Source organism: Bos indicus, chromosome 3 (genome assembly GCF_029378745.1).
Source record: "Bos indicus isolate NIAB-ARS_2022 breed Sahiwal x Tharparkar chromosome 3, NIAB-ARS_B.indTharparkar_mat_pri_1.0, whole genome shotgun sequence".
NCBI lineage: Eukaryota > Metazoa > Chordata > Mammalia > Artiodactyla > Bovidae > Bos > Bos indicus.
In genome coordinates, this window is record NC_091762.1 from 115,477,478 (window position 1) to 115,500,186 (window position 22,709).

The 22,709-nt window shown below is 52.2% G+C and overlaps 1 protein-coding gene across 7 annotated transcripts in view; it reads left to right on the forward strand.

Moving 5' to 3' along the window:
• The window catches only part of AGAP1 (ArfGAP with GTPase domain, ankyrin repeat and PH domain 1), a 562,160-nt gene that overhangs the window by 190,012 nt on the left and 349,439 nt on the right, over positions 1-22,709 (forward strand). For all 7 annotated transcript variants that reach the window (XM_070780389.1, XM_070780391.1, XM_070780390.1 and 4 more), the window contains exon 3: positions 6,647-6,734. In XM_070780389.1, the coding sequence (XP_070636490.1) occupies positions 6,647-6,734 (88 nt within the window). The remainder of the gene's footprint in view (positions 1-6,646; positions 6,735-22,709) is intronic.

Consider the following 22,709-nt stretch of genomic DNA (forward strand, 5'->3'; position numbering starts at 1 on the left):
GTGGGGCTGGAGCCCAGGGGAGCCTGTGACGGTCATGATGGGTGGCCAGGCAGACGGCCTGAGTGCAGGGCTGCGTGTCCCCCTGCCGTTCTGTCTCACACCCGTGTGTGTGTGTGTGTGAGTGAGTGAGAGACACTCGTCGGTTTGTCTCTCACACACCCACCCACCCACACCTTTACTAGTCCTTTGCAGGATGTCATGGGAAGTCTCTGTGGCTAACTATTAAGTCATAATTGTAATTCATTATTACGAAAGTGTGATTATGTACTGTTAACGAAGGAGCAGTGAAAAATTAAAAGCTTTGTTCTCATTATGAACTTTAATAATTCAGCGAGGCTACTCAAAGCTTTGTTTGCTATTCAGTCACTGAGTTGTATCCGACTCTTGACGACCCTGTGGACTGTAGCCCACCAGGCTCCTCTGTCCTCCACTATCTCCTGGAGATGTAAAGCTTAGACGTTGACTGAAGTAAAAAGTAACTTGAGTTTGTTGCAGTCATACCTCTGAGCCCCTCTGCACTTGGCACCCCTCACCTTAAGGTGGAAACAAGGACCGATAGAACTATTAAATGATCACGTTGCTGTGCGATCAGTGGCATTTGGAGGGTGTGTGTGTGTATGTGTGTATATGTGTTTTTGTGTGTGTGTGTATATGTGTGTTTGTGTGTGAAACGTCTCATGTGGCGGACTCTGACCGTGCTGACGGCAGGTGAGTTCCTTCTAGGTCTGACCTTCCTCAGTGACGCCTTCCTTGGGGGAGACCACGGGGCCCGCCGTCCCAGGGCGCTCCAGAGGTGCGGGTTCAGCCCAGCCCCGGGACAGTGCCGCTCCGTCCCGTGCGCTCTTGAGACACGTCCCCAGCAGAGGGCTGATCCCGTGGGCCCCGGTCAGGAAATGCTGTCAGCAGTCTCGGGCCAGCAGCCAGAGATGCTACTCAGAGATTTCCAGGAAGGCTTCTTAGTTCCAGATCGGCCCTCCTGAGCCAGCCAAAGTGGGTGAGGTTCTGCCGGCAGAGTGAAACAGGAGGAACAGCACTGAGATGAGGAAGGTGCTCTCTCTGTGTGGGGTGCGGAGTACCTGCCTGGAGGAGCCTCCGCCTTTAGTCCTGAGTGGGTCTGGAGTTGTCCCCCCCTCGCAGTGCGGACGACTGAGCCTCGGATGTTAAGATGTGCCCAAGGGGACTGCCCTGGTGGCCCTGTCGTTAAGAATCTGCCCTGCGGTGCAGGGGACACAGGTTCATCCCTGGTCCAGGAACTAAGACCCCACATTCCACGAAGGAAATGAAATAAGCCTGTGCACCACCGCTGAGATCCGGTGCAGCAAAAGAAATAAACATAAAAAAGTTGAATAAAGAAGGTGCCCAAAGAGCTCCAGTTCATATGAGGTGGGCTTCCCTGGTGGCTCAGCCGGTAAAGAATGTGCCTGCAATGCGGGAGACCTGGGTTTGATCCCTGGGTTGGGAAGATCTCCTGGAGAAGGGAAAGGGTACCCACTCCAGTATTGTGGCCTGGAATTCCATGGACTGTACAGTCCATGGGGTTGCAAAGAGTCAGATACGACTGAGCGACTTTCACTTTAGTACAAGGTGGAGCCGGATTTGAACCCGGCGTTTGTCTGCATCAGCACCGCGGGCAGAACTGTCTGCAGCGTGGAAAGGTTCTCTTTCTTTGCTGCCCGAGGTGGAAGCCGTGGGCTCCATGTGGCTGTGGAGCTTTTGAAGTGTGGCCCGTGCAGGTGAGGAGCTGAGGATTGAAGTGTCATCTGAGGATCAGACCCTCTGGTTTAGACCCAGTTTGGGGAGCTGAAGGTGTTAATGGTTCTGCCAGAGCCCCACACCAGCCCATGATAACTGAGGGTGCCTCCCACCCAGACCTGTTCTCTGCTGGTGTTTCCGAAGCATGCAGTGTTCTGGAATCAATGCCTGGAGGGGTGGGGTGGCCGTGTTAACAGGTGGATTTACGATCCTGAAACAGAACTCTCTCGTAAAGTTGGCTGGAATTCACAGGAGGGGTGGACTGCATCTCATGGACAAGTAAATGCAAAGGATTCTGGAGTTCTTCTGGGGAAGGCCCTGCCCCCTTCCCCACGGGCTGTGTGGGGCGGGCCAGGGCCCCCGCTGGCGCCCTCCTTATGGGGGAGGAGCAGCAGGCAGCCTGGCCTCCCCGGGAGACCCCTCCTGTGCCGAGGCGTTCCCAGCATCTGCAGAAATGGTCCTCTGTCCAGGGGCAACCTCTGCGTGTGTCCACAGGGCTGCGATTCCGTCCTGCTGGGCGCGGCCCCCAGGACAGGTGGCCCCTGAGGTCAGTGCCCCTCAGATCCCCGACTCCGTTTCAGAAATGCAGCAGGTCCGCGACATGATAGCAAGCCTCAAGTGGGCTCTTTAGATCGTGTTTGAGCATAAATCTTCTGGAATCTGTCAAACAGAAAAATGTCAGTGTTCGCTTGCTTTCTTTCTGGCCCCATTGCCTGGCTTGCGGGACCCTAGTTCCCTGACCAGGGATTGAACCTGGGCCCTCGGCAGTGAGAGTACCAAGTCCTAACCACCCAACTGCCAGGGAACGCCCTAGTGTTGGCTTTCTTTTCCGGACGGGCAGCACCAGGCTGTCTGCTTCCTGAGGTGGGGTCGGTAGTGGGGAGATGATGAGTGGCCAGCTGCTGCCGGCCTCCCTGCCGCGGATCCACACTCGGGCCCCTGTGGACGTCTGCAGGCAGCACGCACTGACCGCTCACCTCCAAGCAGAAAGGAAAGGACTCCTGAGATTGCCGGCCTCATAGAGGAGGGCCTCAGTCCACAACTGGTCACATCCCGTTTGTGTGTTAATGTTGAATTCCCAACTGGGATTTTGAACCAAAAGCCTCAATTTTCTTTTCAGCCAACTCCGTGTTTAGCAGGTAAGCAGTGGAGTGTGGGCAGTAGAGAGATCAGTTTAGAAAGACGCCTCGTGCGGCCTGACAGTTGACAGTTCTGCCCCGAGAATGCCCAGGCCCTCGGTGGTCACGTGTTGCCACCAGAACACACGATTCTGTAAATTTCAGGGCACCTTTACCCGCGTTACCTTGCTTCTTCCCGAGCCTGGAGACCCAGGCTGGCTCGATTCCATTCTTCTCTGGTTTGTATCCAGGAGCTGTTCACAGATCCCAGCACAGCTTTGCAGCTTCAAGAGCATTTTCATCCCTTGTTTTATTCCCTCCTCACAGCTGGCTGTTAGTTTCTGCCAGTGTTTCAAATTAAAATAAAGCCCATGGTGTGCACACATAAGAAGGTGTCTGAGGTGACCATTCAGTTCAAATAAAACACCTTCCCCCCTGCCCCGTGTGGGGGATCGAGTGATTTGATCCTTGCAAGGGGTGAGTTAATTCTTTGCAAATCGTTGACGTGTCAGAAGGAGAGAATGTTTTCACACATAGAAAACACAGACTGAATAGTGTTTGATTTCGAGCACTTTCCTCCTCGGGAAAGAAGCAGCCTAATCTTAATTAAAAATTCAATTCAGTGGCATACTGTTTTGGATTTTCTCAGCGTGAAGCTGACAAACAGCAGGTACCCTTGAGCAAAAGAATAATTAATAGGTGAAAATTCTCAGATTATAGAGGCCCACGGCAAAGGGAAGACAGGAGTCCAATCAGGAAGGAAACAACTTTATTTAGGTTCTGTCCACATAGTCTGGAGCTTGGAGCCGTAGTGATAAAGCATCTCGTTTCTACTCATTGGTGTTGTTAAGTCATTCATCCATTTATCTTCCCAGTGTTGCGGGGGTGGGGTGGGGGGCAAGCGTCTGCCTTGGGCAGTGCTGGGAGGTAGAGAACCAGACACACTTGAGAGCCAGTCCCTTGTCGGCACTGGAGAGGGTCAGACCCGCAACATATGATGCTGGGGAAACAGGCAAGAGGCAGGCTGGTTGTGTGAGGAGGACGGTCAGGGAGCTTTGGGAGGAAGCATTATTTGAGGCCATGGCATTAAGAAGGCTTCTCAGAGGAGGTGACGTCTGAACTGCTGCTGAGGCATGCATAAGAGTTTGTTTCCAGTAGTGATTGATGGGGAAAGGTCTAGGTGTCCAGAGTCGGTGAGGCTGAGCATGGGGTTTGGCCACTGGCACACTGACCGTGAAGCAGGGAAGGGGAGGTTGAGGACGGAAGGAGCCTGACTGGTGGGAAGGACAGGATGGGTTCAGGGTTTTAGGTCGAATTTTAATAATGTCAGATGTGTTCTGTTCTATTAATCTGTTTGTTGTCCTAGTTATTGGCACCGTCATCCATTTATCCAACCAGCCAACATAGCTCTCTCCTCCCTCCCTCCTACCTACTCATCCATCCACTCACCCACCTGTCCACCTCATCCACCCATCTATGCAGCCTTTTACCCACCCACCCATCAACCCATCCTCCCACCCATCCAGTCACTCACCCATCCATCCATCCACCCACCCACCCATCCACCCACCCATCCATCCACCCACCCACCCACTCACCCACCCATCCACCCATCCATCCACCCACCCACCCACCCACCCATCAACCCATCCACCCACTCACCCACTCACCCACCCACCCATCCACCCATCTATCCATCCACTCCACCCACCCATCTATCCACCCATCCACCCACTCTCCCTCCCATCCACCCACCCATCCATCCATCAACCCACCCACCCATCCATCCATCAACCCATCCACCCACCCACCCATCCATCAACCCATCCACCTACTCACCCATCCACCCACCCACCCACGCACCCATCCCATATTTCCCAGCACTTTGTTGGGACGAGAAACTACTGAGTGTAGGGATACAGAGTGTCCTTGCCAGTATCTGAGACCTAGTTCTTGGTCTTGGGGGACATGATGTGGTGGGAGGTAGAGCCAAGAACGTCAGCAGTGTATAGTGTGCTGGGTGTGAAGAGAAGCATGGAGACCACCCTGAACTCTTGGGTGAAGTAGAGCAGGAGGACCTGGGTGAGTGAAGCGTGGGTGTGGTTCCCGCCTGGCCAGGGTGCCTCCATCAAGATTGATTGTAAGGATGCGGAGGGGACACTTTGTTGTCCATGAAATTCTTGGACTCCAGCCTGCAGCCAGAGTGAGAGGCTTCCCAAGAGTTGTGAAATGAGGGTGTCGCATTTTTACAGTGTTGATCGTAAAGAATCTCTGGTATTCTCGGGGTGAGGAGGGGGAGCTCCCAGGCAGGGTGACGAGCTAAAGGCTGTCCCGAGCTCCAGTGGACGGACTGCACCGCCTGCCCCTTGGGGCGGAGGAGATGCTCACAAACTGTCCTCCGGGCGGGGGGGAATAGTCAGGTGTATACATGCGGAGCCTTGGGTGTGTGCGGGTTTACCTGAATGGGGGTGGGGCTGAGGCAGTGGGAATCCAAAGCTCCTTACGAGGAGGTGGGATGTGGCCTTGGCTCCCTCAGGTGGGCTTTAGAATCCAGAATCCAGGGGATCTAGGGAAGGAGCCCACGTGGCTGAGACGGAATTCCAAGAGGAAGCCCAAGGCAGAAGTTTGCAGAGAACCTCATCTACAGCTTCTGGTGAAGGGCTGGGTCAGGACGAGGGGAAGGTGAGGGGTTTCAGAAACCAATTTGTTGGTGACCTTGAGCAGTGTCTTTGAAGCCATAGAGTCAAAAACTTTGTGGGGGGTGGTGGTTCAGGGTGAGCAGGGAGGTGTGCCCCGGAGGCCTGGCTGGCGGGAGAGCGAGGCAGATTCTTCCTGGGAGGAGACTGTATGCAGGGCAGGGCTCTTGTCCTGCTTTTCCTAAGCAGGAATTGATTTTGATGCCTCAGTGCGGCTTTGGGGGGTTAGTTCTAGTTGGGGAGGAAGAGGTTACCGTGCAGGAGGGTCTTCACACAGAAGATGGTGGGGGATGAGCTCCACAGAGTGGGAAGGGCGTCCCAAGGGGCGGTCCCTGCGTCCAGGTGTCAGCTGTGGGGAGCTGTGGGAGCGAGAGCTGTCTACAAGGGAGCTTTCTCTGGCAGAAGATGGGATAAAGCCAGCCTTGCACCCTGGAGATGGTGCGTTCCTACCTGCTGGGACGGTGGTCTCTCACATTTCTCTGGAGCCATGTTTCAGGGAGGATGAACACCTTGGCCGCCTTGACCACGGGCCTCTGGTGTTTCCTCATCTCAGCCCTGCAATGTGGGAGCCCGTGTCCAGAGACCGGGCCAGCTCGCCACCTCTGCCCTGCCTTGGTGCGGCTTTCTCCCCTCCAGTCCCTGCTGGACACTGTTCCTCCCGGACTCCTGATCCTGCCCCGAGGTCGTGATGGAATGTATCAGAATGTCCCCTAACCTCTTTATGGCCCAGTACTGCCCCTGTGTCCTCTTTAACCTCGTTCGTGCCTTGTTGAGAGTTTTGAGGGTCCCCAGTGCACGCTGGCGGGCTGTGCACCTTCCCAACGTAATCAGCACTCATGGGATCTAGAAGGATGCCACCACAGCCAACGTGTGTCCAAACCGTGTTGATTCCTCAGGCCATGGAGACTGATGGAGATATGTGGTGTTAACTGAGGGTGCTGGAATCCCTTTTTCTCCTGGAGAAGAATTGAACGAGATGATGTTTCGGATTTCTGTCCGTTCCAGCCCTGTCTGTCTGCAGGTTGCTGAAAGCGTGGTACACTGACCGCTCCTTAGTGACTGTCCATTTCTGTGTTGCAGGGCATTGTGGGTAACTTGGCCAGCGGCAAGTCGGCCCTGGTGCACCGCTATCTGACCGGCACGTATGTCCAGGAGGAGTCTCCCGAAGGTATGCTCTTTTGGCAGACAGTCTCCAGCTCAAGAGAGTTTAGCTGGCCAAGGTTTCCGTTAGCATATTCTAAATCATGGCTGTCGTATATCCCACGTCAAGAAAAAGAACAAAGCACGAAGCAGCAGAAATCCGTACCTATGTTGCTTTTTTGGTGGTGTTGTCAGCCAGCCAGTTACGTTCACTTCACCTTGGCATTGGGAGCAACAGAGTCAAACCACGAATCCTGTTAAATGTGCTCTTAGCTGGTGGTTCTGTCCCTCACAGCTGAGTCCAGTGTCACGCCTTTAAATATTACTGCTTGGACGTGTCTTCGCTTTGGACGTTGAGTTTATAACGTAATTTGTACGGACCTTTCCATAGTCGCAGGCCCGAGCACTTCCGATGACCACCACCATACGTTTGAGTGTGTTTCCCCCTTTATATTGTGCTCTAAACATGGAATAATCATTTTTGCATGAGAATAAGCTATTTATTTTGCCGTGAGGCTTTTACTTCTTCAGTTTAACATATCCACGTTTTGTTTTTCGCTTTAAATAAAACGATGGTAGTCAAGCTAGGAAACCAGGTAGCTTGCGTGTCCCCCCAAATCCAGCCAGAGTGTACACACACCGTTTTCTAAATTATATTTTCTCTCCGTGTAACCTTTTAAAAATCCAACTCTGAGACACTGAATTTCTGGTTCCTTCTTTTTCTTACTGGCTGTTCCATTCTTTGCAGATATGGATGCAGGTAACTATACATTTCCTTCATGGCAGCGCTTGTCTTGTTTGAAGAGCGAGGAGAGACCCAACTCTGTACTGTAGTCCTCCCTTGACTCCTCGTTCTGTGTTACCCATCCGATTTTGTTCTCATCTTATCCTTTTTTTTTTTTTTTTAAGTTAAACATTTCACCCTGTTTTGTCCCTTAGATGTCTTCTTAGCAGTAGTTCTGAGTAGCTTCCCATGTTCCCTGTAACACCTGTTCTAGTATTTAACTCTCGTTGCTGGGCACCTTGTAATCGTCGCAAAGTGTGTGGAAGGTGGAATTCTCTGGCCACCTTTGTTTGGGGCTCTGCCATGACGTTGCAGAATTCTTGGTGGACACGTGAGAATGTTTTGGTTATCCATATCGACATGATGATTTCAGGGAGATTAGAGGTGAAGGCTTGGATGTGGGAGTCAAGGAGGAAAAGCATACCTAGACACGGAAAGATGGATGCAGATGCTAGACAGGTGCGTGCTGTAGAGAGGTGATGCAGGCGCCCCCGTTCTCCTCTCCTGGACGCTGGACTTGGGTGTGCTGGCGTACCTGTGCCTTTGAGTCTGAGTGCGGGTTTCAGCCGTCGTCACCTGGATTACACCCCAAGAGTCTTTTAGAGACTTTTTTTCTTGGGTTTCTACTTATTCCTCGGGGCAGGCTGTGTAGGTTGATGACCCTACCTCCTCAAGTCAGGCTGCCTGTGGGCCCGGGATACCCTGGGTTTCACTCGGGGGTGGGGGTCCTTAGATAGGTTACGTGGTCTGGGCCCCGGTTTCGCGGCCGCACGCTGGCCTCTCTCCTGCCTGACCTGACGTCTGGTGTGGCTGGCGGGGGTCCCCGGCCCTCCCGCCCGTGGCCAGCTCCCGCTCCCCCGCCCGTGGTGCTGTTTGTCGTTGCTGTGACTTTGCCGTTTCCACGTCTGCCATCGCGTTCGGGCCTCGCTGTGCTTTCCTTGTGGCGGACCCTTAGATTTTGATGAAATGGAAGCCTTTCTCTTGCGTGTTTGTGCATCAAAAGTAAAACCATCCCCAGTGGGGGGACCTAAACACGACCTCTTAGTAGCCCCGCTTTCTCCACTTTTCAGGCAGTCGTTCTTAACGATGCGAATTTCACGGTGTCATGTGATTTTCAGAATACATCCATTGTAAAGCGGGGAAGCATCTCGGGTTCACTCTCAGGATGTCCTTTCTTCCATCTGCAGGGTGGAAGTGTCTCACCCCTCAGCAGGGCCGGTGCCCAAGGGCTCCCGGGTCAGGGGATAGAGTGTCCGCAATCTTTGCTCTCACCTTCAGGGCCTGGCCCTGCCACCTGGCCACCTGTCTTCTCATTGTTTGATTCCGGGTCAAGGGATTATTCTTGGCATTGCCAGCAGCCTACAGGGGTGCCCGCCGTGGACATGTGTCAGGGCCCCCGGGTCCTGGAAGAACCGTGAGCAGATGCCCCCTGGTGCCTGGAAGTCTTTAGCCCCCCCATGGGCCCCTGTTTCCCAAGGGCCGCCAACCCTGGGCCCAGGCGGCCTGGGTGCTTCTTTACATTTCTTCTCCAGACCAGGGAACTGACATCCACGTGCCGGGGCAAGTCCCACGTGGTGGCAGGAGGGGCCCAGAATTTGTTGTTTCTGAAAGGAAATGCATGAGAAAAGCCTTGGCACGTAAAGACTCCTTGCTTCTGGTCCGGGAACCTGTAATTGCAAAGTGTTTTCAACCCTTGCCAGACACCTTAACATCCATCAATTACCCATGCTTGCTTCCTTGAGAAGCTTGACAGCAGTGAACGTTCTGGAGCTTTCAGGCACCGTGTTGCCACCCAGGTTCATGGAGAATGTGGGAGCAGCGGGATCCTTTCCAGGAGGCGCCGGAAGCCAGTGATGCCATCACAGCTCAGCTGCATCTGCAGTGACTTTTGCAGCAAGGGTCAGGTCGGGGCACAGCTGCTGGTATTATGTCGTGGGTGCTGGGCTGAGGGGTCTGGACTCTGGGTGAGCTGTGAGACCCTCCCATTTCCTTGCTGTTGTTATCGAAAGTGTGAAAGGGTTAGTCGCGCAGTTGTGTCCGACTCTTTTGGGATGGATGGTAGCCCTCCATCTCCTCTGTCCAAGGAATTCTCCAGGCAAGAATACTGGAGTGGGTAGCCTATCCCTTCTCCAAGGGATCTTCCCGACCCAGGGATCAAACCTGGGCCTCCTGCACTGCAGGCGGATTCTTCACCACTGAGCCACCGGGGAAGCTTACCGATTTATCCCCCTTGCCTCTTACAGAGTGACACCCCGCCGTCTCCACGGGGCAGCAGCTTTCCATGGGGGGCGTGTTGCTGTGGGCTCTGTGCACACAGCTCCCGGGGGCTTCCCTGCGCTTCTCCTGTCTGCACAGGGCTGTCCTTTTGCTTTAATTAATATGTAAAAAATCTTGAGTGGACTCATCCCTGAACGTTCATCGGAAGGGACTGACGCTTAACCTGCATCTCCAGTACTTCGGAGCTAATGCAAAGACTCATCAGAAAAGACCCTGATGCTGGGAAAGATTGAGGGCAGGAGGACAAGGGGGCGACAGAGGATGAGATGGTTAGAAGGCACCATTGACTCAATGGACATGAGTTTGAACAAGCTCCGGGAGATGGTGATGGACAGGGAATCCTGGCATGCTGCAGTCAGTGGGGTGCAAGGGGTCGGACATGACAGCACCTGAATGACAACAACAATCCTTTAGTGTTACTCTGACCCATGGTGGGGGCATCTCTAGATGCCTGAGAAGGAGAAGGTGGTCAGCGCCTTCTGTTTTCACATCCCCAGGCTTCTCCCGAGTGCAGGTTTCGTCCGCTTTTAGAGGATGACATCTGTCGTGCGTTCATTGTGTGATCCGTTTTGGTTGATACTTTATTCTTGTGGCAAAGATAGCTGATGCATCCACTTTAGGTTATTTTAAAGATATAATTTGGAATGAGGGAATAGATTTAAATATTATGTGTGTTTTTATAAATAGTGAATTAGCAATGTACAGGGCTTCCCTGGTGGCTCAGATGGTAAAGTATCTGCCTGCAATGAAGGAGACCCAGGTTCGATCCCAGGTCAGGAAGATTCCCCATGGAATAGGAAATGGCAATCCACTCCAGTATTCTTGCTTGGAAAATCCCATGGACAGAGGAGCCTGGCGGCTACAGTCCATGGGATCACAGGAGTTGGACACGACTAAGCGACTAACACTTCCTGCAATGCAAAAGTAGGTAACTCAGTTGGGAACCTGAAGTATTAACACAGAAGTATTAATAATACAAACAGTAAAATTTGGGGGCATGCACATAACATTTTTAATCGTGTGTATGTGTGTGAGACAGCGTGTGTGTATCCGAGTCCTTAGGGCTGCCTTGACAAGTGACCACAGTCTGGGTTGCTTGAAACCAGAGCTGTATCCTCAGGGCTCCAGAGGCCGAGAGTCCAGGAGCAAGGGCTTCACAGGCTGGCTGTTGCCGGAGGGAACTCGGGAGAGTCCGGGTCCTGGTTACTGCCAGCCCCGGGCGACCTTGGGCCTGCGGACGCATCTGCAGTCTCTGCCTTGTCGTCCAGGGGCTCCTCCCCGTGTCTGAGTCCACGTTTCCCTCATGTCATGAAGACACCCGGCCCTGGATGTTGGCCCGCAGGTACCGAGGGTTTGGAATGGATCGCATTTTTAGGGAAAGTTAACCCACAGCAGCATGTGTATAGTACACCCTGGGCGTTGAGGCAGAGCTGTTGAAGTTGCCCCGTTACTTCTTAGTGAGACGAAGAATTTGGAGCTGCCGCAGGCCTCACTGGCCGGGCCCACGCTGGTCTCTTGGAACGTCAGAAAGATTTGGTCGGTTTACATGTGCCCTTCACACCGATGATGGAATTTCACAGCTGTCACTCACTTCCGATGGAAATTACTCCTCTGCCGTCCGTGCCCTGCTGACGGCTACTGGTGCGGCCAGTGAAGGAGGATCTGGGCGTGTAATCAGAGTTACCAGCTCGTGTGTTTGGATGCTCGATGTCCACCGTGCACCCCCGCCTCCCTGCCACAGACCCCATGTGTCTGCCGCTGTTTTTAACTCCCTTCAAGATAAGAGGAGAAAGGAAGGAAACTCAGGCTGCCCAGTATTATGCAGGGATTTGATAGAGAACATGGGCAGCCTGAGCTGCGTCCCCTTGCAGCTGGGAGACCGTGGTGTCCCCAAGGGCTTTGAACTTCAGGCGTCTCTCTCTGTGTTCCTCCCTCGTGTCTCCTGCCATGGGCCACACAGAGGACCTGGGGCCCAGAAAGGCTGGTACCCAGCAGCTGTCCTCCCGGTGGTGGGGGCGGGGAAGGGACCCATCAGCTCTGAGACGGATCAGACCGTCCAGCGGATGGAGTAGTAGATGTTGAGGGTGGTGGGCTGTGACGGTGCCGGGGGCGATGCCTCCATCTGTCTCTGCTCTCAGGTCCCTCCAGCCCACATGTATGGCAGTACCCACCGCCACCCCAAAACAGAAAACAGGGACTTGGATCTAGGAGTTTGGGCTCTGCACCCTTCTTTTGACGAGCAGAACAGACTAGGATGGTCCGAAGAGTGTAGGCAGAGAATGAAAGGTGGGTCTTCCCCAAGGGATGTGCTGGAGGTGGGGAGGGAAGCCCGTGTCCTTCCCAGGTAGGAGGAGGAGAGGGACAGTCTTCCACATAAAGAGGAGGGGCTGAAACGGAAGAGGGGGACAGAAGAAACCTGAATGTCTCGCTGAAGTAAGGGAAGGTGCAGGACAAGATAACGGCTAGTCAAGGAAACTTTACATAATGTGTGTAAGTCAAGGTGAGAAATCGGGCTTTCTGAACGTAAGTCATAGAATGTGGGATGTGCTTTTGCACTGGGCCCTGGGGTGTGGGGAAGTATACCGGGTGTGTCTTGACTCTTAAAAACCTTGCTGAAAGGAGCCTGCAGCTGTTTCTCTTGTTGGTACGGATGTGCGGAGTTTGATACACTTAGCAGTTTCACGGGAAGAAGGGAACTGGCTTGCCTTCCTGGGACAGGGACCTGTACATGCCCAGCGCCGTCTTTACTGCCGACGTGGTGTGTGGTGGGGGAGGAGGGCTGAGTGATTTCAAGGATGGAGCAGGACCGCGGCAGGAGGGCGGCAAGCTGGTGACCCAGGAGCAGCAACATCTTTCCCAGGAGCCCCAGAGCATCCAGGGACGTGGGGGTCTCACGGCTGGGGTGCCTGGATGCCCAAGTGTCCCCAGGGATGGGGCTGCCCTCCTCCTCGAAGCCCTGAGCCTCCGTGCCAGGCCCGCAACTCACTTGCCTGTGGTTGAAGCCTGGGTCCCCACCCTGCCTCGGCCGCTTAAACTCTTGGTCCTCCGGGCCTGGGGTGAGTCAGCCAGCCGCCTGAATGTGGACTTGCTCCCTCTGCTCCGAGAGTCGTTTGCAGGGATTGAGAGGGTAAACATGTAGATGACTCTGCTTAGCGCTGGCGCAGAGCTGGCCAGGGCCCAGGGATGCGCAGCTGGTCCATACGGGTCCTGCTCCTTTGCTGCTGTGTCTTCTGCTCCAGGTAAACAGCCTTCCTCCTCAACTCTTCTCCCCGGTATGACTTGAGGACCTCGTGTCTACCAGGAGCAAGATCGTGATGCTCACCCCCAGCCCCAACCCAGCCCTCTGCTCCTGCCCCAGACAGCCTGTTCCTTGACCAGGCTCCCAGGACCAGCGAAGTTATTCCTGCAGCTCAGCTCAGGACAGCAGAGCTCTGTATGAGATGCCTGGGACCTGCATTGTGGTCATCTGGAAACAAGAGAAAAGAAGAGAATTTAGAGTGGGCTGGGGGCTTCCCTGGTGGCCCAGTGGCTAAGGACCCGTGCTCCCAATGCAGGAGGGGGTCCGGGTCTGACTGCCCCCACCCCAAGTCAGGCAGCTAGATCCCGTATACTACAACTGAGAGTTCGCATGCTGCAAGCAAATACCCCTCCTGCTACAACCAAGATGCAGCACAGCCAAATAAAAAAATAAATAAAAGTAGTAAAAAAAAAAATAGTGAGTTGACCACATCCCCGGTGGTGTGGGTTGAGCCTGAGTTCGCGGGTTCTTTCCTGCCCCGGGGTGGGGTTGCTGTCTGGGCTGCGGGGGAGGTCAGGAGCTTCTCTGGTTGCACGTGCCTCAGCGCCCCGGGGGCCCCCAAGAAGGGTGAGGAGCACCCCCCATCTTCTCCTTCTCCTCCCCGGTGTGTCCAGCCCGACAGTGCCCGGCGAGGGTGACCAGTCCAGGGTGACCTTGCCACTGTGCCCCGCCGGTTCCTTGCTGGGATGCCACCTGCTGGCTGTGGTCACTTCCTCTGGAAGCAGGGGTCTGCTAGGTCACCTCGAGCTGGACGTCTCTCTGTTAATCCCTGCGTCCCTGGAGGACCCCCTGGAATTGTTCCCCGACAGATGCGCGTATCGTCAGGGCAATAAAAGCCTTCTCAGGAGCCTGTGTATCTTAAATCACTTTTTAAAAAATGAACTGTTTAGAACGAATGTTTACTTCGTTTCTTAGAAACAAGCCATGTGGTAAATACCAGCCTTTATTTTCTGGGACATACGAAATGCATTTTAACTGTCAGCTCCAAAAATCCTTTCCAAATCAAATAAACTTTAAAAAAAATTTTTTGTTAGCTACCACTGCTCAGCAGATGTTAGGCCTATTTCTGAACGCGTTCTTGGGTGCTGCTTAATGTTCCAATGAACGAAATCTGTAAACGCTAATAAAATTTGAGGAGTTTTGAAATCTAGCCAGTTCAGTGTTTCCACGTAATTTTACCATGTTACTTGCAACCAAGTGATTAAAAGTACATGAACATTTTTTAATGAGGAGTATCTGAAACCTTATGAAGAGCCTGCTGGTAGGTTGGCTTAGTAGGTAAAGCAGCAGTCAGTCAGTTCAGCCACCTTCTCTAGTTATTGCAGATGCTAACCCGGTCTCTAACCGTAGACATATCGTTGACCCTTGTCATCGTCCTGATCTGTTTAAACAGCATGCTAAATGACTGTCCCCTCGCACATAAGCCATATTGAGGATCAGATAATGTTGCCTTTAAAACAGGCGAAGAATGCTAAAATTATCGCGTTTCTTTATTTCAAAGAAATAAAGAGAAAATAGGTTCTGCTTCATTTTTAACAAGAAAAAAGGCCGTAAAATTAAGAGTAAGGAGATTATGTTTTTGGCATGGACAGAGTTGGCAGGACAAAATGTGTCTCTGAGCCGGTTGTCTGGAACTCTGAACACACCGTCCCGTATTGTTATAATTAATTCAGCGGGAACCCGGGGGCCTGCTGAGAGCTGGGCACTGCGCCTGCGGTCGGGGCGGGCGCTCCCGAGAGGAGGCGAGGCTTCAGGACGAATGGCTGTACTCGCAGGTGGTCATTTACACCTGAGCAGCTGTGCACGCTGGCTTCTCCCGGGAAGCGTCCCACACGCTCGGTCGTGTCGTTTGACCCCCAGAGCCCCCCAGTAGTAGCCTGCGTGCTGGGGGACATGGTTGTTGCTTCCCTGAGACACCTCCTGACTTCACAGATGACAAAACCACTTCCTTCATAGGAAAAAGGGAGACTGGGGTCTTGAAAGTTTTATTGTCAAAATGACAGATCATTTTTTCTAGAGAAATGTTAAGCCCCAAGAAGGGTTTTTTTTTTGAGCTTTAAGTGGTAGTTTAGTAGCTAAGTCATGTCCAACTTGTACAATCCCCTGGCCTGTAGCCCACCAGGCTTCTCTGTCCATGAGATTCTCCAGGCAAGGAGACTGGAGCGGGTTGCCATTTCCTCCTCCAGGGGACCTTCCCGACCCAGGGATCGAACCTGGTCTCCTGCATTAAAGGTGGGTTCTTTTCCGACTGAGCTACCAGTTAGAGCATGACTTGACTGCATGTTAGACAACAGTTGTTGGGCCTGTCGGAGCTGACGCCCCTCCTGCCCGCCAGCGTGTTCGTCCTGAGACACACCGGCTGGACACCCTCCGCTGAGTCCTGACACTGTTTCCAGGGGAATGAGACGGTTCCTGAGAGTGTTCCAGCTCCACCCCCGGAAATGGGAGGTGACATTCCCAACGCTCAGGGCCTTGTCCCCAGCAGGAACCTCGAGGGCAGACGGCTGTCCCGCAGCGGTCACCCCCAGCCCATGCAGTCAAAGGACTGGATGCATCTCTCTTTTTTTGCAGTCTGCACAAACGTGTATTTACAAAACAACCACGTTACATATACACAGGCTTTTGACACACAGTAGTTTAAACTGTCATGTCTTTTTACTCCTAGAAGGTAAAGAAAAAATTTAATAAACTAATCCTTTTTGCTGTTTTTATACAAAGTGACAGGTCATGCACTTTTTTCTTTTTTAAGTTTTAAAGTCTTTTGCTAAGTGCAAACCCTGGATTCCTGTGTCCAGTTTTAAGGCAAGAATGGGACCATTGCAGAGCAGTCTCTCTCTCGGGGGAGCAAGCCTGGAGGGGGAGGTGCCGGCTGCTTCCCAGGCCGCTGACCCCAGACCTTGGGTGGGGGGGCATTGTTGCATTTCTAAAGTCTTCTAAGAATAAACAAAAAACGCCCCACGCAAACAAGGCTTCTGCCCACAAGGCCTGGAGTATTGACTGTCCGGCAGCCCCTCCCAGAGACAGTCTGAGACCCCTGCCCTGCGGTGTGTCCACACTTCAAGGTGTGACCTGCAGAGGACTCTGGGTTTCTCCACAGGATCCCAACTCACAGCCACCAGCCCGTTTTAGTTTTCTCGAAGCAAACACCTGAGTTGCATGCAGAGGACTGTGTGTGAAACGACAGTTCTATGTTTATTTTTAAATGTATTCAAAAATATAGCTCACATGACACAAATAATTTTTTTTTAATAAGTTCTTTTCACACTGGGAAACACTAGTTTAGAGCAGTCGCGTCTGAGAGACGGAGAGACCGTCTGGTCAGCCCCTGGTGGGTGCAGGCCAGCCCACCCCACGCCCACACCCATCTTGCTGAGGCGCCTGCCCCTGGGCACGTCTCGGGCCCTGGCCGGTGGGGCCTGGCCTCGTTTTTTAAAGCCACCAGGTGAGCAGCTGGGCTCTGTGTCCTGCGGACTCAGTCCTTTGTGTAATTTATCCTTTTTGATGCTTAAAATAAATGTGCAACGCACTAAAAATAAATAACCTTAAGAATGTTTTTGCCCAAGGAAACAGATGTGCACCACTAAATATATTCCATTTACCACCAGACTATTTCAGAGACAGGAGTCAATGCTGGAACGTTCACCTACAGCCCCGGCAGTGAGCACTCAGTGTCCAGCCAACAGCCTCCCTCTTTGGTCACCCATCCATCCCTCGCTTTATTGACGCTTCTCAGATACCCCGTTTTTTTTAAAAAGACAAATTGAAGTTTTGCGGCTGCCTTGCACCAAGTGAGTTGTTGGTGGTTTTTCCCAGCAGCATTTGTTCCTCCGTGTCTCATATTTTGATAGTTCTTGCAAGACTTCAAACTGTTTTCAAGCAAAAAGCTTGTGGCTGGCTGAAGGCTCAGGTGATTTGGTCGGCCTTTTTTTTTAGCAGAGGCTTAAAATTAAGGTACGTATGTTGGTTTTTTAGACGTGATGCAGTTGAACGCTTATAAGTCTATGACGGTACGGTACGGACGTAACTTACGCGCCCTGGGAACCTTCCAGGTTTTGTGACTCACTTTATTGTGGTACTTTATTGTGGTGGTCTGGAGCTGAACCCACAATCGCTCCGATGAGCGCCTGAATATTAGATTCTATTAATATATGGAGGTGCCCATCATTTTGGAGAAATGGCCGTTTTCTCCTTCAGAGGGCTGATTCAAAACCAGACGCCCTGCTGTGTCATCTGCTCAGGGGGTTCCCAGTGTGTTCCGGGGGACACGGACTGTGTCTGTTCCTGGTGCCCGGTCCCCTCCCATTCCCCATGCAGCCAAAAGGAAAAGCCTCGTCCCTTTCCTTTTTCTCCTACTGCCCCTGACAGTCAGAAATCCTGGGGACTTCCCTGGCGGTCCAGTGGTTGATTCCATGCTTCCAGTTCAAGGGGTGTGGTTTCCATCCCTGGTCGGGGAACTAAGATCCCATGTACCGTGCAGTGTGGCCAAGAAAATATATATTAAAAAAAAAAAAAAGTCCTGTCTTGTTCACTCTGTTCCTGGCATCACTCGCTGACGTGGAAGTCCCCAGGTAGGTTAGGAACACACCATGTGTGTCTTAATTGCTCAGTCCAACTCTTGTGGCCCCATGGGCTGTAGCCTGCCAGGCTTCTCTGTCAACCTCTACTCTCGGGACAGCGGAGTGTGTGTCTGTCCTGAGAGCAGGGCTTGATGGCTCAGCTGCCAGATTCAGGGGCCTCAGTGAGACCCCTGGTCACCCCGAGTCTCCTGCGGTTTGGGCCATGCAGGCTGCCTGTCTGTTGGAGCAGCCATTGAGTTACTGGGAGAAGCACCCAGTTCCGGGGAGGATGGTGTATGAACTTTGTGGGTAGGGGTGGGTTCTGGCTTCCCAAAACAGTTTTGCAGGAGAGTCCCAGCATGTGGAGCCAGGGCAGCCCGAGTGTGTCCGGGGCTCCAAGCCCCAGGGAACAGGCTACAGGCCCAGGCGCTGGCATCACACCTAGAGCATGAGCTGAGGACGGCAAGGTCCAGGCTTGTCTGTGCAGCAAGTGTCCCCTTTCCACTGTAGAGCGCTTGGACATCGTCACGAGAAAGGATGCTTCAGGCTCTGGGACCTGCCTGCCTTCTGGGATCACTGATGCTGTGGGGCATGGTTTACTCTGTAATATCTGAGATTCTGCAGCCGGGATTACAGAGACATGTTTTGTTGTGACCATGCTACCTTACAGCAGTTTTAGGGGGTATTTTTGCAGGTGGTTGTTTAGTCGTCATTTAGTTGCTAGTTTGGCTGACTCTGTGTGACCCCATGGACTGTAGCCCACCAGGCTCCTCTGCCCATGGAATTCTGCAGGCAAGAATACTGGAGTGGGGTTGCCATGCCCTCCTCCAGGGGGTCTTCTTGACCCAGGGATGGAACCCAAGTCTCCTGCATTGGCAGGCGGATTCTTAACCATTGAGCCACCAGGGAAGCCCCCCACCTTTTTTTTCCACAGAGGAAAAGCTAATAAAACTTGAAGGTGGAACTGGGTCTGTCCTTAGTTGATGATGACCAGCCAGCCTGCACCTGCCCAGGGCTTCCATGTTTATTGTCTTGAAAAGGTGGTATTTGGAGGGGAGAGCTCTTAGCGGGTTTCACGTGTTAAGCTGCCAATTTACATTTTCCTCAAAGCTCTTGAAGTTAAGATATAAGGAAGTTCAGTATGACTATTGAGCAACAAACCACTTCCTCAAACATTAATCTCAGATTTCTTTTTGAGCAGCAGTACCATTTTTACAAAATGCTTTCAGAAGCCCTCTGACACCTTGTGCTGGTCCATTAATAAAACTCGTACAAGTTCTAGTTTATAAATCTGACCCGCTGCTTATCAGGGATGGCAATGAAACTGTTTTAATGAACACAAAATAGCGCTTTAGGGTCTCCTGTTTCCATTTTACATCTGCCTTTTCACCCAGTTAATCTTTGCTTGTATTTACTTGATGTCAAGAAAACCTGAACTACACAAGTGAGACCTTAAAGATACATTCACTTCCTCTGCCATTTCAAGGTTTCTCTTCCGTGAAGTAGATCCAGAAGTGTTGAAGCAGTAGGAACAGTGAGGTTCTTGAAATTCCAGGTTGAATTAATAAAAATCAGCCACTCATTCCCTAGAGGTGTTCAGGCAGGGGCCCCATGGACCATGGTGCTCACTAAATGCGTGGTGACATCCCCGGGAGTCAGCTGGTTAACTATTTGATTGTTGTTGCTTAACTGACTTGCATCACACAAAAAACTGTCACTGCACATGTACCCAGCGTGTCCCTCCCAAGAAGGTGGGATGTGTCCCAAAGCAGGTTGCTGGTTTTTGGAAGGCCGAGGTGATGGTGCAACCCCCCCAACACCCCAGCAGCGGGTTCTGCCTTTGCAGAGAGATTACCTGATGCAGCCAGAGCCACTGTCTTAGTCTGTGGCTTAGAGTGTAACACGCTTGCCAGTGCAAGTTGGTTGTTACTGTCACAGTTTCAAAACCAGTCATACATCTCTTAAAAAATACTACACTGGCCACTTTGCAACCCCCTACAGAGGCTCTGGAGAATGTTACTGGGGGTGCACCTTGAACCCCCCTGCAGGATAAGAGCCCCCACCTTGACTGGCATGACAGCTCTTCAGCAGGGCCTCCGCGGCTCCATCCTTAGAGAGTCTCTGTGGTTTCCTCCTGGAAGACCGTGTGCTCTGCAGGTCCGTGTCTTCCTGCATTTCAGGACAGTCCCTCCGTACTTCACCGAGTTCTTTAGTTGGGCATTTGTTGTCAGAGGCAGCATTTCTCCTTCCCTTGGTTTCGTTTGTCTTCCTGTCAATTAACTTCTGTCTTTTCGTCTCCTTGATGGAGTTTATTTCCTGCTGTTCCTCCTTGTCAGAATTTCAGCTTGGAGCGGTGTTTTCTTCTCTCCCTTACTTTTCCACATTTTATTCATTTGTTCCAAAGTGCCAGTTTGGTCCTCCATTCTAGAGGCTTCCATCTCTTCTGACGCTGTTTCAGATTCTTCTCCTGGAGCTCTCGTCTCGTTAAGTGCCTGTTAGTGAGTGGCATCAGGGAGGGAGGCGACTGGAAGGGATTTCCTTCTGCTTTTTGGGTTTTCTCTTCCATCTGCCCTTTGAGTTTTGCAGGCTCCTTTGCAACTCTCCCCCGCTGACCTTTTTTTTTTTAGCCATGCCATGCAGCTTGCAGGATCTTGGTTCCCTGAGCAAGGACTGTACCCTGGCCACAGCGAAGAAAGCCCACAATCCTAACCACTAGGCCACCAGGAAACTCCCACAATCCCCTGTCCCCTTTTTTCCTCCTGCCGTATCTTCACATGATGTCTTTACCATTTCTGTAGCTTTTCCCTCCCTTTTCCTGAGATCAGCACGGTCCTGATGGCAGTCTATTGCAAGGATGCATGTACTTCTCAGGCCATTCACACTGGCTGGGGCCACCTGAGGGCTTCGTGGCGAGCCTTGTCCTGGGTGAGGTCTGGGAAGCCCCCCACCGCCACCAGGTTTGCTGGGGAAACAGGACACCGGGTAGAGGAGACCTGTCTGGACCAGAGGGACGCCCCCCGTGCCTGCTCCTGTTCCCTCAGACCGCCGATACCCACCCCCTGCCAGAAAGTGCTGGATACGGGGCTGAGGCTGGGTGTTCCCTCCCCTGAGAGCCTGAGTATAACATGAGCCCTTTGTCCTCTGAGGGTGTCCCCTCCAGACCAAGGGGAGCTGCTCTTACAGGCAGGCCACTGCTCTCCAGGAACCTGCTGGGCGCCCGCCCCAGTGGGCGGTGGGAGGGTGTGTGTGCTGCCCCCCGGGGCCCCTCCATGCAGTCTGCGTGTTGCAGGCACTTTGCCTCCAGAGAGCCTTAGCGGCTGCTAATCTTGGAACTTCCTCACGGTCAGGGGCCGGGACAGGAGGACCCTCTGCCCCCGGCCATAGCATCCCTCCTCCCTCGGGGACCAGGGGCCCCTGCCCACCTGGCTCTGGGGTCCTCCTTGATTTATTTGGCTGTGCTGGGTCTTCTTTACTGCACGAGGGCTTTCTCTGGTTGCGGCGATCGGGGCCGCTCTCCAGTTGTGGTGTGCGGGCTTCTCGTTGCAGAGCACGGGCTCTCGAGCGAGCCGGCTTCAGTATTTGCAGCTCAAGAGCTTAGTTGCTCTGCAGCAGGTGGGATCTTCTGAGACCAGGGATCGAACTCCTGTCTCCTGCATTGGCAGGCGGATTCTTAACCACTGGACCACCAGGGAAGTCCCCTCCTTTTCTCCCCCTTCCCCCGCCCTGCTCCTTTTTATTCTTAAGGCCAGTGATTTCAAGGTGGTTTATGTGACGCTTTGCATCTTTTCTTGGTGGATGGTGAATTTTTTTTTCTGGTTGTTAACTACCTCTCCTCCCCCCATCTCTTTTATTAGAAATGGAAGAAAGGGAAATTCCGTTACAGCAAAATTTGAGTCTTTCCTCTTACCCTGGAACTTTGCCTTCTTTCCTGATCTTTTGTCTTTGTCGTACTCAGGTCTGGATGGAATGAAGTTGTTGAAGACAGTAGCCTTTGTGTTAAATCCCATTTCACCTCAAGTCATAACTGTGAGCCTTTCACCTATGAACTTACTTACTAATCACCACGCATTAATTGGATCCTTACTCTTAGTTCATTTTTATAGTCGCCCCCTCCTTTTTTTAAAACAATAAGTTTAAAAAAGAAAATTGGCAGAGGAAATGAAGTCTGATTTGGTTAAATTTTATAATCGAATATGTTACCAATAAAACTTCTTTCCCAGTGTAAATATATGATCCAAAATTCATTTAAATATCACAACACAAAACTTCTCCAAAACCTCAGCGATAGGCATCAGGCTTCAGTATTTTTACCAAAGAGCAAAATTCATTTTAAGAAATTTTTGGCACATGATTAATTTTTTTATGTTCTCCTAGGGAGAAATGAAAAGATTCATTGTTGTCTCCAGTGTATTCCTCTCATCTCTCCAGTCCTAAATAATTAGGAGAGGACCCCCTTAGCAGATATTCTATTGTATTACTAGGCTAAGTAAGAAGAACGTTTTGGGCAGATGTCAGAAACGACAAGAATCTCGAAACTGTCCCTCTGGGAAAATCAGGCGCTCCTGAGCTGGGGCCCGGCGAAGGTGTCAGGACTGGAGGCCAGGACTTAGCAGCCGAACAACATCAACGATCAGCCTCTGCAGGGGGCTGTGTTATTTCTTCCTGTCTGCAATTATTCACAGGTGGGCCTGGTCAGGATGTTTCCTGTGAGCTAAACACAAGTATTTTTGCTTAATGCTCATTACCTGGGAGGCAGGGTTCCCGGAGATGGGCCATTGTATCATTTAATCTTATAGGCAATATCCCTTTCATGATGAACTTGTAACAAAATACAAAGGTGTTTTCCCTATCACAAAAAGTGTTGGGCAGGTCTGTTCCTTTTTAGTCTCCTAAGCACTAAGTTTCCTAAGGGTTCCCAGGTGGCGTTAATGCTAAAGAACCTACCTGCCAATGCAGGAGACATAAGAGATGAAGGTTCCATCCCTAGGTTGGAAAGATCCCCTGGAGGAGGGCATGGCAACCCATGCCAGTGTCCTTGCCTGGAGAATCCCCAAGGACAGAGGAGCCTGGTGGGCTACAGTCCATGCG